At 49.9% G+C, this 17683-nt stretch overlaps 1 protein-coding gene across 4 annotated transcripts in view; it reads right to left on the bottom strand.

The window, feature by feature from the left end:
* Nucleotides 1-17683, bottom strand: part of FLT4 (fms related receptor tyrosine kinase 4) — a 97121-nt gene that overhangs the window by 59885 nt on the left and 19553 nt on the right. For all 4 annotated transcript variants that reach the window (XM_054038244.1, XM_054038245.1, XM_054038246.1 and 1 more), the window contains exon 2: nt 1799-1895. In XM_054038244.1, coding sequence (XP_053894219.1) covers nt 1799-1895 — 97 coding nt within the window. The remainder of the gene's footprint in view (nt 1-1798; nt 1896-17683) is intronic.

Below are 17683 nucleotides of genomic sequence, written 5' to 3'. Positions count from 1 at the left end.
CAGTGCACATCACAGAGGTAATGGATAACTATACATATGCTTATGTGTGGGGTTCTGCCCTTGCGTGTGTTGCTGCAAATGGGGGCAAAAGGGTGTGGCTTCCTCAGTCTCATGCAAAAGAACAAGATGGGTGAAATCTGAGCTGGCAGCCAGCTTCCCTCCAGAGTGTCCAGGCCAGCAGAAGGAAGCCTTGCCATCAGCGGCCAGCGCTGACTCACAGAAGGTCAGGCATGCACGCTGCACCTGCTCAGAGGTGGAGCAACACGCACCCTGCAATATGTTAGATGCCAGGCAGGACCCTTCCTGCTCAGCCGTGGCAGGAAGTCTTCTCAAGCCAGATTTGCAGGCTGCAGCAGCTTTCCTAGTGTGCCGAATGATGCTGACATGACATCGCTAGGGACTAGAGGCGTATGTATTCAAAGAAAAGGCAGAGCACGGGCACTGGGAGCACGAGCATGTTCCACACTGCCTCTGCAGAAACGCTCCAACCGCTGGCATGCCCGTCCACTCCTGGGCCTCTGCTAAGAAGGGTTCCACTGAGGTGCGGTAGGTTTTGTGATGTGAAGACAGGTCCCCTAAACTGAGACCAATTACACTGTCTCTCTCCTTTACCTACCAAGGTCCAAATGAAGCCACGGGAGAGTGTGGCACCAACACTGCAAAGAGAACTGGGCAGGCAGATCCCTGCGCCCGTGAGGAACTCCACTGACTTCATCTATATTTTCTAGCCTTCCGCTTGCTCCCCAGAACCAGGATAACAAATGACTTGCAAGGTAACAATGGTGCACAGTTACTAGGGGTGTTCAAGAAAAGGCTAGATAAACTTATGTCAAGATGAGTGGATAAGCCTAACGTCCTTACGGAGGGGTTTGAGTGGACGCGCCACTGTAATGCATATTACTGAGGGCTTTCAGTGGCACTGTGGGCTGCATGCCACCACTGGAGACATGCTCTCAAATCCTGGCATCAATCACTGTAAGTTGTTGGGGTGACACTATTGATTCAGCAGCAAAATCCAGTTTGAGCCAGCAAAGTCTCTCTCCCCACAGTTTTATTTTTCCTTAAGGGCTGCAGGGCGGTGTGTACAGCATAAACGGAAAAACACCCCAGCATGGGGCAAACCAGCCCAGTCAGTGTAGAGCTCTGTCTTCTCAAAGGCATCCTCTCCTTCCGATTGCCAAGCTCCTCTTCTAGAGTTACCCATCCCTCCCTGAGAGCTTGTCGGCGGCCTTCCACCCCCAACAGCCTTGCCTTGCCCGTCTGTGTGAGGACTAAGCAAGACATTAAACCCCTGCTTGCCGGAAAAGAAGAAGGGACTCTGGATGCAGTCACAGTCATCGATGAGAATGGCTTTTCCCCCCCAGTCTCTATTTCTCCACAGCATAATGACTGGCACCCTTTGCTCCAGAGAGAAGCCAGAACTAGCCGGAACAGCAGGGAGAGTAATGCCAAAGAGGCTATCACGCAGAAAAGGAAGAGGAGGATGGTAAAGAAAACACCTTATTCTAGAGCCAACAATGGAACCTGTGAGACCATGCAAGCAGCTCCCCATTCTTCTACTAGCTGCTTCCAGCTGGTCCTACATGTAATGGAGCAATGGAGGTTACCACCATCTCAAGGGATTCTTCTTCAACCAGGAATATCTGCCATAGACTTCTAACAAGCCATGTTAAACTGCCCATTTCCAGCTGTCCTGAAGCTAGGGAGCTCCCCTGATGACCTCCTGTTGGACTTTTCTTTGAGCACTTAAGCGCTGGCACAGGCAATCTACCCAAAGACATTTTTATTTGTCTCTTACCTGCAGGTAATAGTCAGTGTATCCTTGGAGTTTATGGTGTGTTCCTCCTCGGTAATGCTGAGAGTGGGTGGGGTCATAGAATAGCCTCTCACCAGATCTGGGGAGAGAAAGAAGAGAAGGAGCAATGTGGAAATGTGATAAATCTGGTCACTCCGCTGTGTGGTAGTTCGGTTTGGTCTCTAAAGCCAGTCTAAATAAATGCAGGAGAGTGACCAGGCCCGCTGAGGGAAAGACCCTGTAACAGAGCAGTGGGATTCTGTTGCCCCCAGTTAATTTACTGCTGACTCACTGGGGAAAGTGAGGTTCATTAGGCTCTAACCATAAGGGAGCAGTTCTCCAGCAAAGGGTCTGGTACAGATCCTGAGGGAAGGAAACACAGGAGCAGATGAGGCCTGGAGAGAGGATTACGGCTGGGTTGAAGGAAATCTAGGAACAGTCCATCCTCAAGAGCTGGTTGAGGCTGCGATTACATGAAGTATTGTTTTGGAATTATCCCTTTTAGTAATAAACCAGTAGTTTTGTCTGAAGTTGGGTGTGTACCCCATCTGCTTACAGACCCCCAATTTCAAAACGCAGAACTCTTGCATATGTACCAATGACGCGGGGAAAACCTTTCAACACAAGGCTCTCAAAAAGCAACAGCATCTTTTCACACTTACACTGAATGTTTTTCTAACCATGGACTCTCTTGGATAAGACTGAGACTGTCTGGGAGGATGTTGTACCTTTTGGGATTTGGGCAGAACCATTTCCATGGCTGGGGGTGTAGAATTCCATGAGATGAATTATGCACCCTTATGCGGAGAGAGTCATTGTTTGGATAGGTGAACACAATATAATTAATTTCTTCTTCAAGTCTTGTGTGGATCCCTCTTCTAGGGCACAAGCCACGCATCTGATACACATGTCCACCATAAGAGGGATCCACACTGAGAAATCATCTTGAAGAACCACAGTTACTGGAAGGTAAATAACCACGGATTTTCATTAACCCAGTGTGGCCAACTCTCCTGATTTTATCGTGAGCCTTGTGATATTTGATGCTTATCTTAAAGCCCCAGCTTCTGAAGGGATGTGATTAGGAAAGTCCCATGGCTTTCATTAAAAAAAAAAAAAAGTTTCTAGCTCTCAAGATTGCAAAAGAAAGTTTAAAATGTGACCCAGGTGCATGCTAAAGGCGAAGGTGGCAAAGCAAAAGAACTAAAGAATGGATTATTAAAAGCCTCCTGGCTTTTAAACCACAAGTCAGGCCTTAAAAGTCATGAGACTGATCTTTGAACTCCTGGGGTTGGCAATCGTGTTAACATCCTGGCGGAGGGAGGGCAGTTAGGTTTTGCTCCTGGGCGGTGAGTTTGGTTTTCTGTTAGATAGCAAGGTGACTGAGGATATGGCCAAGGCTAAAGAAAGAAAGCGTCTGGTGAAACGACTGGCTCCCTCTGGGACTGAGCTACAACCTGGAAAAGCAAATGAGAAGCGGCTGTATGGCGACTGGGACAGGCTCCCGCAGTCAGCTGTGAGACGTGCAGAGTAACACCCGCCTTGTGTGGAATGGACCTCCAGTAACAGAGCTCTGCGCAGACAGCCTGGGTTTTTAATTGTTTTCCACTTCCTTCCCGCCTAAAAGTCATTCTGACTGGGGCCACGTGACTGGCTGTGTCTATGGAAACAGGGCTAGCGCTAGCAATCGCCCAGCTCTAGCTCTGATGGATGGACTGTTCTCCCAATCACTCTTTTCCTGTTCCTGTGACACACGATGACTGGGATGGGGTCAGATTTTCCTGGGTTGGCTCTGTGATGAGATGACTGTACTTGTTCATAGCACAGAATCAGGTGATCGGAGTTAAATGAATCCGTGTCCACACTGCCCTTTAAGCACACACACGCGTCCACACTGCCCCCCACCCCGCTCGTTCAAATCCTTCCAAGAGTCTCACTTCTTCCACAAACCCGTAAGCAATGAGTCAACAACATTCGTCACTTACAATGAAATAAGCGGATCCGAGTCAGCCACTCCTCTAGGCTTCCCAGTGGGTCTGGCCTGCTCTAAGTCTGCCTTGTTTGGACTGAAAGCTCTTTGAGGAAGGCACTGCCTGCGTTTTGTTCCCAGGGTCGTGCTGAGCACATTGTCCGCTCCCGGCAAATAATTAATTATAAAAAAATAGCTGGGAGGGGAACAAGCTATAAAGGATTTGAAGAGACAGTGGGAGGGGGTGAAGGACCTGCCAGAGATAGACAGGATGAGAAAAAGGCCCCGAGAGAATTGTGTGCACGAGCGGGACAGACAGACAGACGAGGCGAGCATCTTTTCAAACAGGTCTCTGACCTTGCCCAGGCAACCCGGCTGAAGTGTGCCAACGTGGGGGCCTCGCCTATGCAGTCTGAAACTCCGGCACAGGGTGCGAGTGAGCGAGCGAAAGAGGATAAGGCCATGTGTGGGTGAAAGAAGATGGCAGTGTGGGAGGGAGGGGAGACTGAGAAAGGGAAAGAGTGAAAGACAAGGAGAGAGAGGCATAGACAGAAGGGGTTAAGTGTCCCATCCACCCGAGGCCATCACTTAAACAACTGTTTGTTAAAAAAAAAGACGACGCTAGAAAGAGACTTTGGACAACATACAAAAAAATGTGCCCCATGGTTGTGAAAATAAATGAAAGCATTTTTGATCAAATCCCTGAAAAATATAACAACATTTATTAAAAAAAAAATTCAGCTCCTCTGCTACAAGCCTGGTCTGAATGCAAATCGGCCTTTCCTATTACTCCTGGACATGTCTATCCCTGGGCAGACCCTGCTCTCCACATGGCCAGGGAGCACCGGGTCTGTCTGGCAGAGACTAGTCACTGCCCTGCAGGACCTGCCCAGTGAATGGATCCTAGCACATGAATGGAGAAAACAAACCACGCTCTACAGGTGCCATTCCATTGTGGCCCACCCATGAAATAAAACACCCGTTAGACACGGGGTGCTATGATTTACCCTCCAAGAAGCTTCCGCTTTTTGTCTGTTTGGGGGCATTTTCCCGTCCTCTCAGAGTGAACGCAGTGGGGTAGCAGCTCTGCAGTGCGCCAGGTATGGCGCGGGTGCGAGGATCTGACCCTACAAACAATGTGCTCCCAGGAGGAGTCCCAGTGGAGTCAGTGGGCATCTGGGAGTGAGCAGTGTCAGTGGGGCTCGCTCTAGCTTTACAAATAGCTGGGTAGATATTACTTTGACCCACCCCACCCCCAGGCCAAGCTCCTGCCTGAGCCGCAGTGTCTACACAAAAAGAACAGGAGTACTTGTGGCACCTTAGAGACTAACAAATTTGTTAGTCTCTAAGGTGCCACAAGTACTCCTGTTCTTTTTGCGGATACAGACTAACACGGCTGCTACTCTGAAAAGTGTCTACACAGCTGTTTTCAGAGCGCTAGCATGAGCCCCGCTGGGACAAGGCAGTGGGCTTCAGGCCAGGAGAGTTGCTCCCAGATGCAGTGTATGCCTGCCTGATGGGACGACTCACATGCTCGAAGATAAGCACATGGGTAAGTATCTGCATGGTCAGAGCCTAAGCTTCTCCTATGCACCTCCATCACTGTACCTCGGGCTCAACCCGCAGCACTGCCTGAACATCCCCCCCAGCTCTACCAAGTCCAGACCTTTAGCCCCTTCTGATACTCCTCCCCTTGGTCCCAGCACTGCTCCAAGAATGCAGATCAATCCAGACTTACAATCCCTTTGTTAGTCCAGTTCTGGGTGCCCACACAGCTATGCAATGCTCCCCAGTCCTGCATGGGCTCCTGGCTGGTCCAGGCCTCCCCATAGCAGAGCTCCACTAAGATCTAGGCTGAGATCGCCAAACTCATTTCTACATCTGGCTGGAGTTTTTGTGTCAACAGAAATGTTCATAGAAATCTTTCATTTGGGACATTTTTTCCCCCAGTTTTTTAGATGAAAAACCAGACACCAGCAACTGAAATGGTCAGAGCTTTGCTAAAAAAATATTCAATTGCAGGTTTTCAAAACTGAAAATTGTTACCGAAAATGGTTTTCAACAACTAAAAATGCTTTGGGCTTTGGTTACAGTTTTTCATTGAAAACACAAAACAGAACAAAACAAACAAGTTTGAAAAAAAATATTTTTTTAAAAAATTCCCTGCAAAATATAAAAGGCATTTTTTGACTGGTTCCACCCAGTTTGTTTGTGACCGGGGCAATGTATCAACCCAGTTCTTTGGAGTAGAAAGGTGAGTGCATTCATCCACTTGACCAGCTTGAAGCTCCAGATGTCAGCATCAGGAGGTAGGCGTGTTAGTCTGTAGCCACAAAAACAACAAGGAGTCCGGGGTGGCACCTTAAAGACTAAGATTTATTTGGACATAAGCTTTCGTTGGTAAAAAACCTCACTTCTTCGGATGCGTGGAGTGAAAATTACAGATGCAGGCATTATATAATGACATGTGTCATTATATAATGCCTGCAACTGTAATTTTCACTCCATGCAGCTGAAGAAGTGAGATGTCAGCAGTGGCCTGAAAATAAATCAGTTCCCTTATCTGGTGAGTTTAACTGACAGCAAATTAAATAATCCTAATAATTAATTAGCTAGGAAAGATTCGGAAACTGATTTGCAGGTCCCAGCTCCCTGCTTTTATTGGGGAAATGTTGAGGAAGGCTTCAACTGCAATACAGATCTGTCTCTGCAAGGGCCTGGTTTTCAGAGGCACTGAGCACCGAAGCCCCAGCTGGAGTCAGGGGGAGCTGTGGGGCTCACTGCCATTAACAATCAGCTGTGAGTTGCTAAGACTTTCACCCCTCTCCACCCCTTGCATTTATGGCTATATGTATTATTATGATGTATATTATGGTAGTGCCTAGAGGCTCAAGTACAGTAGGTGCTGTACATAAATGTCATGAGAGAAAGCCCCTGCCCCAAATTGCTCACAAACTACATAGACAAGACAGACAAAGGGGGGGAGGGAACATCAGAGGCACCGAGGTGAAGTGACTTGCCCAAGGATGCACAGTAGGTGAGTGGCGGAGCCAGGAATAGACCCAAGGACTCCTGACTCCACCAAGTCCCACGCCCATGCTGCCTCCCTAGGAAAAGTGAGGCGTGTTAGCAGCAGCTGATTGAGACTGGTGCTCTGGGTTGTTTCCCTACGGGGGAGGTGCAGTCAGCCTGGGTACCTCCAGGAGGCTCAAGGCAGAGCACCTCCTCCAACGTGGACCCAGGTGAAGACCCAATGGAGCACCCACAGCCACAAAACCAAAACCCTCGCTCCCTTTATGTGCAACTTTATGACCTGTTAGAAAACAGCACCGGGGGGCGGAGGGAAGGCTGGGGAAGAAAGAAAAAGTACAAGCTGTGCAGGTTTGGGTTCTGGGATTCCTGCAGATGCATCCTGTCCATGGCTGTCCACAAGTACAACAGGAAAAGGAACAAATGCTCCATCAAAATGCGCCGTGGCCTGAGCTCATCGCGGTGAGCAAGGGACCAGCCAGCCTAGAGCCGGCCCTCCCATCAATCCATCCCACCTCGCTCAGCCCCCTTTATCTTCCCCATAGCTCCCAACCTTTCATAACAGCAAGTGGGAGTTTCCCAGGCTCCCTGATCCCTAGATACAGCTTCTTGAATTGAACTAGAAAAGCACCTGTGACCCTTAGGCCCCGAGCTGTGATTCAACAATTGGGAAGCATGGGGGCTGGAGTTAAGTAAGTAGCTTGGGTAACTAGGCGGATTCATGGGCAGGAGGATACATGTCACCGGTGGTCTCTGATGGGGTACTGACCTCCAAGACTTCAGCACAGGCATCCGACACTCTACAGTTTGAATCAGAACTCCTCCCCACGCCGTCCCCCGGCCCCATCCTGCTCCTTCACCAACCCCCGCCCCCAACACATTCTGCATGGATCCCTTGCCTGCACTGATGTGGCAAAGTTTCCCGAGGTAATGCACCCTGTGCTGGAATTCTCCCCAGTGCTCGCACACCACAACCTGACTCTCTTGACAGTTGATCTTGGCACGGGCTTTTGCTATTAAACGTCAGCTGACTGACATACAGATGGTTCATGTCCCTGGCAAATCCCAGAGTGTGAGGGAGATGTCTCATGCGAATACAATGCTCCCTCATCCCCCAGGAGAGTCTCCACATTATCACTCAGCCACTTCGTCTCATGGGGGGAGCCCAAGGGAACCCAACTCTCACATGTACAGTGAAGTGCAATTTTTGTGCATGTCTGTGTGCAGTGAAAGGGGATGATATCTGAAATCACACACACACTTCGGTGGAGAAGGAATTAATGTAATTAAAAAGGCATGCGGCAGCCCCAGCCATCTTTGTTTTTTCAAGATGGTTTCCAAGTGAGTTGGCAGCAGGACATTAAAATAAACAGTGCTGGATTGATGGGACATAGAGAGAGGAAGCAGGATTCCACAGCCACTCACACCTTGTCTATTTCGGGAAAAGTGCGTTTCCCATCGGTTTTCCTATCCTTGATCTTTCAGCACACGGCTCTTAAAGGGGCAGGCTGCAGACCAACGACCTTATCCTTACTGGATTTATTGTCTGTGATTCCTTAATCTCCTTGAAACCCCCCTCTTCTGCTCTCTGAAATCACTATCCCAATGTGGAACTCTCTCAGAATAAGGGCAAGTCTCTGACATGGAATGGCTGGTCCTCCCTCTCTGCCACCCCCCCTCTCTGCCACCTGACCCTTCTGTCCCACTGTTGGACTCACAAGGTGGTTGAGGGGGTATCTTTTATTGGGCCGACTTCTATTGTTGAGAGAGAGGAGCTTCCGAGCTTGTCTGACTGTTGGACTGCCAGGGAAGGAAGGCTAATCTCCCTAAATCAGTTGCCAACCAATGGTGTATATGCTAGAGCCTCCAACCAACTCTTGCTCCACTTCTCCAGCGTTCAGTCTTTTGTCCCACCAGGTAATAATTCCGTAGTATTAGATTAAAGCAAAGACGAGGCGGGTGCTGGAAGCACATTGAGACGGTACCGCCAGGGAGCCTGATTCCCTTCTCCCTTGACTGATTTTACACCAACCAGGCTGACTTCAATGGAGTTACTCCCGATTTACACCAGCATCTGAGAGAGGACAGTTAGGCCCAGTGTGTGTGAATTCATTCTCGGCCCTTTCCTCTTGCCGCTGGACCATTAGCGAGGACTCGGGGGCTGGCCTGACGTGCTGTGGAGCTCTGCAGCCACGGTCAGACATGGAGTAACACAGAGCCTTTGCCTGGGACGGGGAAAGCTGAGCCGTTCACGGTGCTGATGTGAGTGTGCTGCGGTCAGTGCCATTCAGAAAGGTGAGTGCCTGTGAGCTCCCATCCCGCTCAGGCCAGCAGGAAGCCCTGTTGGGATCCTCTCTGAGCCCTCTCAAGCCACTTCAGCACTTCTCCGTTTCCCTCCCTCTCGGAGGAGTCCGACCTGTTGATTAACACAGTTCCTCTCTGGAGAGGGATTTAGTTCACACTCTGTCCCTCTTGCTGACTTCCTTTCCTGTCCAATGCCGGACTGAAACACGCCGGCTGCAGTCACCCCTAAGTATCGTGCAGCCCCAGCCGGGCCCCACGACAGATATCCCCTCGCGCTGCAAAGCCGCTTAATAAATGGACTTTTCAAAGGCTGTTTGTTTTATCGCCAGTGGCCCCAGTAAGTATTTCCAGAGTTGGAGCCGCAAGCATTTAGCAAAGGGTTCATTAACCCTAGGCCCATTGCTCTCTATTCCCACCCCCATCCTAGTGCCACAGACTCTTTCCCCTTCTCCTCTCCCCTCATCTCCTCTCCCCTTCTCCCTGGCCCTCCCCGTCCCCATCTGAGCCCACATATAGTCTTCCTCTCAGCTCCTCTTCCCACTCTTGTCCTCCATATCCTCTCTCCCTTCCTTGACCATCTTTCTGTTTCATGGCTCACCTCCACACCGCCCATGTTCTAAACCACCCCTGGATTGGAAATTCACTTGGCTCGTCACTGGGGCTGTAGCTAGTCTACACTGGGGGAGCCGCATTGGGCTAATTGGCCCTTCTTGTCTCTCTGCTCAGACAGGGCCGACTGACCTCTGAGGGGATAACGCAGAGCAGTACTGGTAAAGGTGACCCGCAAAAGCTGCAAGAGAGAGTGCGTTTCAAATCCGAGCGGCTCCTCGCTGGGGAGAGGTGCAGGGAACCAAGTTGAGCAAGAGGAATGAAATCAACCTATTTTGTTCTAACAAGGGAATTGACATTTCCCTCCCCAAGCCCCCCTCTCTGCCTTGTTTGCCTTCAAGTTGAGCTCTGAGCAATTCCAGATATTAGCCGAGAAGCTGGCAGCCAAATGAATGTCTAGACGGCCTTTTGGGTGAGTTCCTTGTGTCAACAACAGCAGAGGTTACTGCTGATGGGGGATGTCAGCACCAGAAATGTCAGGACAAGGCCATAGATTTCCACTCCCCTTCCCCTTCCCCCCACCTGCCCCATGGCTGGGGGCACATTGGACAGCGTGGTCCTTCACTTCCCTGATACAGCTCTGAACCTGAGATTCATTACCAGCCTGGCACACACTTAATTGTTACACAGGCAAAGCTAAAAAGAAACATAACGTGCCTCCTTCTCCCCCACCCAGCAAAGGGACACATCCTGACACACTCATCTTATTCAGGCAAAACTGCCCGGCAATGGGAGTTCGTAACAACCAAGGAAAGGCCCCAGACTTTGGACCACTAAGTTTATGAAGGGCATCTCCACCCAGGCAAACATCTGGTAACCAGTTCCCACATCACGGTTCAGGGCTCCTTCCCCAACAGTTTACAGTCCTCTCCCAGGTGGTCTTATACAAGACGGGGCAGTATAGTGGGCTGAGCAGGGCACCGTGTGTCAGGAGGATCCCTTGGGTTCTAAGCCTAGCTCTGACCCGGAGTCGTCACGTGGGTGTCACTCAACTCCTCAGCAGCTTGGCTTTCCTGTCTGTAAATGCCAACGCGGACCTGCCTTGTGGGTGCTGAGAGGAGTCATTATGCAACGTCTGTAAAGAGCTTTGAAGATTTCAAGCACTCTAAGGGTTAACTCCACTCTCAGCTACAGCGTGCAAATTGGGAGAAACTTGACAGTAGATGTCGGTGTACCTGGGATCAGACTGTGGCCTTAGTATTACATCCTGGAGAGCCTTCTGAAGCCAAGGAGGATTGGACCAAGTGACATACTCTTCAGAGTCCACCAAGACCATTCCAAAGCTGATCTGAGGTGCAGAACAAAGTGAAGCACTCCCTACCCAGGGGGCTGAACGTATGACATCTACGATGAACCTAGCCTCCTGCAATCAGAGACTGGAGCTGGGAATCCAGATCGTCTCTCTTCAGCAGTACCACAGAGCCACCAGGACAGCACAACATGGCGTCTCCTTTAAAGTGTCTTCAGTTTCCTTTGGCTTTTGTGTCATGAATTTGTGAGCCTGAACTCCTGGCTGGTGGGAGCTGTTGCATTTCAGAGGCAGTCTGCGCTCCCTGAACTTCTCCAGACTACTCCCTTATCGATCTCCCTTCGTGTTGAGTCTACTGAGCCCTAGCAGGCTCCCATTCCACTTGCTGGGGAGTGGTAATTCCTGCTCCTTTCCCCCAACATTTTTATAAGAATAATATCTGCAGCTGTGAGATACTTTCGTTTTTTAATCTGTTTGCAAGCCCCAGGAGAAAGACCCTTCACTTCATCCCTTCCTGGGTTCCCTGGAGTTGGGAAAAATGACAGAACTGCCTTTTGTGTGTTTGCACCTTAGAAATTTATCTTCTTGTCCCGAACTACTCCTGATGCCTTGAAAAGTGAAATGGACTCTCCAGACAGCAAGGACCCTAGATGTAAAAGGAGCTCCGTCCCAAGAAAATACTAGGAAGGAACCCTTCTCTGTTTCTTAGCTTTGTTTTTCACGGCAGAGAGAAACAGGTGAGGGGCACTTGCAGGAGCGCCGCCAACTTTTCTGCTGCCCTAGGCGGCGGAAGGTCCCGCCCCGAATGCCGCCGCGGTCGCCGCCCCCCAAATTGTAGTGCCTAGGCGACTGCCTAGGTTGCCTAATGGGTTGCGCCAGCCCTGGGCACTTGCTACCTATCCAAACCACATGAGACATATGTAGCAGAGACAGGATGGCTGGGATCATGAAAGCTTATTTAGTCCAGATGGGAGGGAGCTGTATGTATTGTTTGATGGTTATTTGGTGGCTCAGATGAAATGGGTTGGTGGTCAAGTTCTATTGGACTAGTTCCTAGGAGACAGAGCACAAGAGTCACTATCAACGAAAACAACTGACACCCTCCAGCAGAAAGGCCAAGGACTAGACAGGGTGTGGAGACAGAAGACTTCCCAGTCTGGGCTGTCAGAACTAGCACCTTTCCCCAGCATTAAATCCACCTAACTCTGTATTTCTGGAACCTGATTCCCCATTGCCCTGCACCTTGTGCAGTAATTTACACCAGTGCAAAGCAGGTGCAAATCATTACCATTCTGAACGTGTAGCATTTTAGACCCACTTTGCACTGGTATCAACAATTGCACAAGAACAACAGGGAATCTGGCCCCTGGTGTCTTTATCCACCTTGCATAAGCATAGGAAATGCATGTGACTGGCCCCATTTCCCACCTACTGGGAGTGGAGTTCCCAGAAAAGAATGACTCTTCCTCTCTTCTCCAGGATAACTGTGTAGAGTCACACGTGAAAAACAAAGTATGGTTGTCACATAATGAACCTGGGAGCTGGCAGGTCTACAAGGGGAATTTGAGTGCACAGCTGTCACCTCCTCCTCCTCATGGTCACGCATGTCAGGAGAGAGGATGAGGAAGGAGCGAGGAAGGCTCGTTTGCGGAGGAGTGAGATATCACAGAAGGCTGAAAAATGAATAAAGCTGCTCTCGCAGCTCTAGCCACAGCTGGGATAAACCACCACAAAGAGGCCCCAGGTGATTTCTCTCCAGCCTGTCAGCTGGGATGGCCAATCCCAAAGGCTGGGTGGAATTCACTCTGGGAGAATGGAACAGTCTCTTACCACCAGCCTGTGCCAGGCGAGGCACAAGAGCAGTGATAAGATGAGTCACGGCTCAATGCTGGGTTTGAATAGCTCTGATCCTCTTTCTTTTTAAAAAGAAGAACAGGAGTACTTGTGGCACCTTAGAGACTAACAAATTTATTAGAGCATAAGCTTTCGTGGACTACAGCCCACTTCTTCGGATGCATCCGAAGAAGTGGGCTGTAGTCCACGAAAGCTTATGCTCTAATAAATTTGTTAGTCTCTAAGGTGCCACAAGTACTCCTGTTCTTCTTTTTGCGGATACAGACTAACACGGCTGTTACTCTGAAACTTTTCTTTTTAAAGGGTCCCTGCAGGCAGGAGAGGGGCTAGGACACTGCCACCTTACAAATAATAAAGAAGAAGAAAGCAGGAAATGCCCCAAAGCAGCGTGTTCACACGAGGGACAAGGAACTGGGTCCCTTTCTTGTGCTTCTCTTAAGGGGCTAATTAGAGCTGATTCCAACGTGCTCTCCCCTGTTCCACAAGAAGTTACAGTAGAACCTCAAAGTTCCGCACACCAGAGTTACAGACTGATTGGTCAACCAGACACCATGTGAAACCGGGAGTAACCTATCGGGCAGCAGCAGAGACAAAATAAACGAACAAAAAAGCAGCAAATACTGTACTGTGCCTGTATTGCATCTTAAAGGCACATCTGGGCTGCCTGTTCTCTCCTTCCTCCCCCCCATGCCCACTGCCTGCAAACTCATGCAGGGGCTGAGTAGGTGCTCCGCCGCTGCTGAAACCTAGCCTGGATTCTCAGTTGGTGGATCTGGAGCCAGAACTGTGCTTTGTTCAGAGTTACGAACATTTCAGAGTTCAGGACACTCTCCATTCGAGGTGTCCGTAACGCGGAGGGTCTCTATAATCACTGCAGTGAGTCAGTCAGTGTCCCGGCTTTGCTCCATAGGACATTAATTGCAGCTCTTCACTTAGCAGCTTGTTCCTGGTCCCACAAAGAGTTAACTACAGGGGCTCAGCGAGTGCTTTCTCACTACCAGATGCAGGGCCAATCGCAGCTGTAGGTGTCTTGTCCATGACCACCAATGCCTTCATTATAAGAGGCCAGTGTCTTTGTCCCACACACAGTTATCCCCATTAGAGAATTAATCATAATCCCATTCCTAAATAAATTAGGAGTTACTTAATGTCCTCCCTCTGTCACGCCACACGTGGTGTTAATTACAGGGTGACGTGCCCTGTCCTACCCAGAGTTCATTCAGCTCATAGGTCAGCATCCTCCTATCCTCGCCCCCTGGGCTTGCTTATAATAAATGATGCTTACTATACTATATCTAGCTGCTTTATCGTGCCTTTCATCCAGGAATCTCAAAGTACTGCATATCTACACATTAGCGAATTAATTAAATTGCAGAACGTCTGTGAGAGGTCGGGGTTCTCTCTACTGACTAGGAAATTATGGCAGAGAGGCCATAAGTCATCTCTGTACCAGTAGAGAGACCAGCGTGGGGACTGAAGATGGTTCTTGATTTCTCGGAGGGGCTATCCTAGAAATTCATCATGCACCATCTCCCTGTCGGGAGGGGCCTACCCTGATAATGGGCTGTCAGAGGCTGTGGAGAAAGATGTGTGGTCTAATGGACAGAGTACTCAACTAGGACTCAGGAGGCCGAGGCTCTATTGGTAGCATTGCCACTTGCATGTGAGGTGACTAAGGGCAGGTCATGGCACCGCTCTGTGCCTCAGTTTCCCTATCTGCAAAATGGGGATAATGATACTGACCTTCCTTGCAAAGTGCTTTGAGATCTGCTGATGCAAAGTGCAATGTAAGAGCTGGGCATTGTTATTAAGGCAGTGGTGCCAATGGGGAAGCTGGTTGATGCCAGAAGAAGACCCTGAGAAGACACAGGAGCCTGGAGGGAATCTTGATGGGGCTGCAAGCATAGGAGATCTTTTGGGACCATTTTAACCTTGCAAAAAGCTCCGGTTAAAATTGGGGCTTGTCCTTTGAAATAAGAGACAGGAAACAATCCCAACCCAGCTGGAGGAGAAGAGTGGCCTAAAAGAACCTGGTCCTCTAAGCTCCTAGGCTCAGATTTTACAAGGTATTTAAATGCATAATCCCATTGCTTTCAATGGTAGTTAGGTGCCTGAATACCTTTAAATATCTGGTACTTGCTGCAAGAGAAGAGCTCCCAGAACCATGCAGGGGGAGGATAGCACGGAGGGGCCACGTATAGGCCTATAGAGGAGGAGCAGGCAATCCAGGTTGTGAAATGACGCGCAGAGAGAGTCGTACTAAAATTTTCCACTAATTTTGGGTGCCTCCACTTTTGGCTGCCCATCTTGAGACCTCAAAACCAGACGCACTCAAGAGAGTGGCACCTTTTGAAAATGTGGCCCTTCGAGAATTGTCCTGGGTTGCACAGGACATCGGGCCGTGGCAGAGCCAGCAACTGAACCCAACCGAAGAGGCTCCCAGTAGGTGGGCTGGGGATGTCCAGAATTCCTCAGGAAGGCACAAAATGCAAGAGAGAGGCCTGAAGGGGCATCCTGAGTATGTGATCTGGCCATCTTGAAGGGCAAGGTTGCTCTTGGCTGCTCTTTGGGGCTTTTGAGAAGGAATGTAAATGGATCTGTTTTTCTGACCAGCTATAACACTACGTTGTGACCCAGCTATTTGGAGGAAGGGATGCAGCAAGACCTGTGCTGAAGCCTGGACTTGCTCTGAGACCTTAGGCCTCTCTGTGCCTCATGTGAAAATGGGAATGGTATTTACCTATCTCATAGAGGGGGGAAGGGTAGGTGCTTCTGGGGATAACATTGCATTATTAGCACCAGCCCTATTAAAGATTCCTGTCTATCTGGGGGCATGTGTGTGTCAGGGAACCACCAAGCATTAGGGCCTATAGGACCTTGCCCTTGATCATGCAGTGCCCTTGGCAGGCTGCCAGGTATTTTAGAGTTTGGACTTGCCTTCATGGGCTTGCCATGTCTGCAGGGCCTTGGCCCTGGATTTGTTTCCGGGAGAGAGGAGACGGGGTGCAGGGAGGGGAGCCCTACATGGTAAGCTGCCAAAGTTCAGTCAACTCCAGGACTTCCAGCATCCTTACTTTGCTCAGGGAACAGCATCAGTTCCTCCGGTCACTGACTGTCTGAGTGTTTATCTGTCTGTCTCTCTCCCACTCCCGCTGCAGGAAGCTCAATCTCACCATCCCCCTGGCTTACTCCAGCCTGATTTCCTGCCCTCTCCTGCCAGGTTTACCCTGCTTTTTCCTCCCCCACCCCCACGCTATGGCTGACAGGCCATGTTTGCATTTCTGTCTCCCCCAGCCTTTCCTCTCGCTTCCCTCAACCCCCCCTCCCTTTCCCCATTCGCTCTCTGTTCCATCCTCCCAGAGAGGAGATGTCCTGAGCCAAAGTTAGTCTCTGTCAGGTAGCCACATGTCCGGCCTAGAGCAGTGGGTCAGCCGAGGCCACCCTGCAGACCTCCTCTCAGATCTGTGCTGTCAGCAGCCTCTCCGGCCCCCAGGGGAGCTGGATGTTTGCCGCTCTTGGTCAGGGAGGGATGCTCTCTGCACATCTGAGAGCGTGCGTTTCCCTTCAGGCCAGCCAGCCAATTGCTGCTGGCCCACCCTTCTCTTATTGGCAAGGGGCTGGCCAGACACCTCTTTGTTTGGTCCCTGATTCTCTGAATTGCTTTGGGATTGTTGGCTTCCCACTCCTAGCCGGCGAATCTTTTTCCTGTCTTTGAGATAGAGGATGCTCCAACCATCTGTGTGTTTTATTTCCTCCTAGAAACTAAAATGCCCAGGACTACTTCCTCTGCCTGAGCAACGCTCGGGCTTTCAGTGGGACGCAGGCCAGGAAGACGAGGGAGGAAGCAGAGGAAGAACAAGCCCCTTCAGACACAAGTCAAGTTGGACCTGCTTTGATCACCAGGTTCATTCTTAAAGGGCCAGAAAGGAGCGCTTCAAAATCTGACAGGCTTCAACAAGGTGTCTGCAGTGACTTCCTGAGTTGTGCTGTAGCCATCAAAATCAGAGACAGGCTCAAGGACTTCTTAGTAGTAGGGAGCAGAGGTTTTCTCCCCATGGTCGCATGGTTAGATCCTTGCAAATTAACTAAAAATTACCCGTCCGCATCTTAGAGCCCATCAGTTTTCCTCCCTGTCTCTTGTCATTTCTCTCTCTCACAGCCTGGCAACGATACCATTTTACATGTCAGTAAGTTCTGATTAATTCTAAAAAGCATGGGGCCCAGATGATTAAGTGGATTGGTAATGGAAAACAGCACATTTTGCTTGCAGCTTGCTAGCCATAGTGATCCAGCGTATATTGGGCATGACCAATAGATCAGATAGACCAATAATTAATTCACACAGGTCATCAGTCAGCTAAGTCCGGCTCCTAGCAGACAAGTGTCTGTGTCACCAAAAGACACGATCACAATTGGCACTACTTGGCCTTCTCAGCAGAGACCAAGATTTGAATGGGCCAGGAAGGTTGAACTCTGCTGTAGTCGTAGTGGTGATCCCTCCCGGTCAAGGTTGAAGGCAAATGGTTCTGCAAGCTGGGGGGGGCACGCTGGTGGGCTGGCTTGGGGGAAGCCTGCATGGTCCTTGCCCATGGGGACTCTATTCTGTGACTAAACGGAAGACTGGACAGACCTGTGCCTTTCACTAGCATTCTATTTAAAGAGAAAACCAGACGTGATCCAGCGTGGTAGGAATAGGATATTTCAGGACTGAGGGGTCAATCAAGGAGGTCACATTCTGCCCTTAGCTACAGAGATTCAACTCTCAGTGACTTCACTGGGGTGAATGCAGTCAAGGATACGCAGCAGTGGTAAAGAAGTGGGTGGGTATCTGGGATGGGTGTGAGGGTGTTTAGAAGGGATCGGAAAGACTTGG

Source organism: Malaclemys terrapin, chromosome 8, assembly GCF_027887155.1.
Source record: "Malaclemys terrapin pileata isolate rMalTer1 chromosome 8, rMalTer1.hap1, whole genome shotgun sequence".
Taxonomy (NCBI): domain Eukaryota; kingdom Metazoa; phylum Chordata; order Testudines; family Emydidae; genus Malaclemys; species Malaclemys terrapin.
Note: the sequence above shows the minus strand (reverse complement) of the source record. Positions and strands in the feature narration are given on the sequence as shown.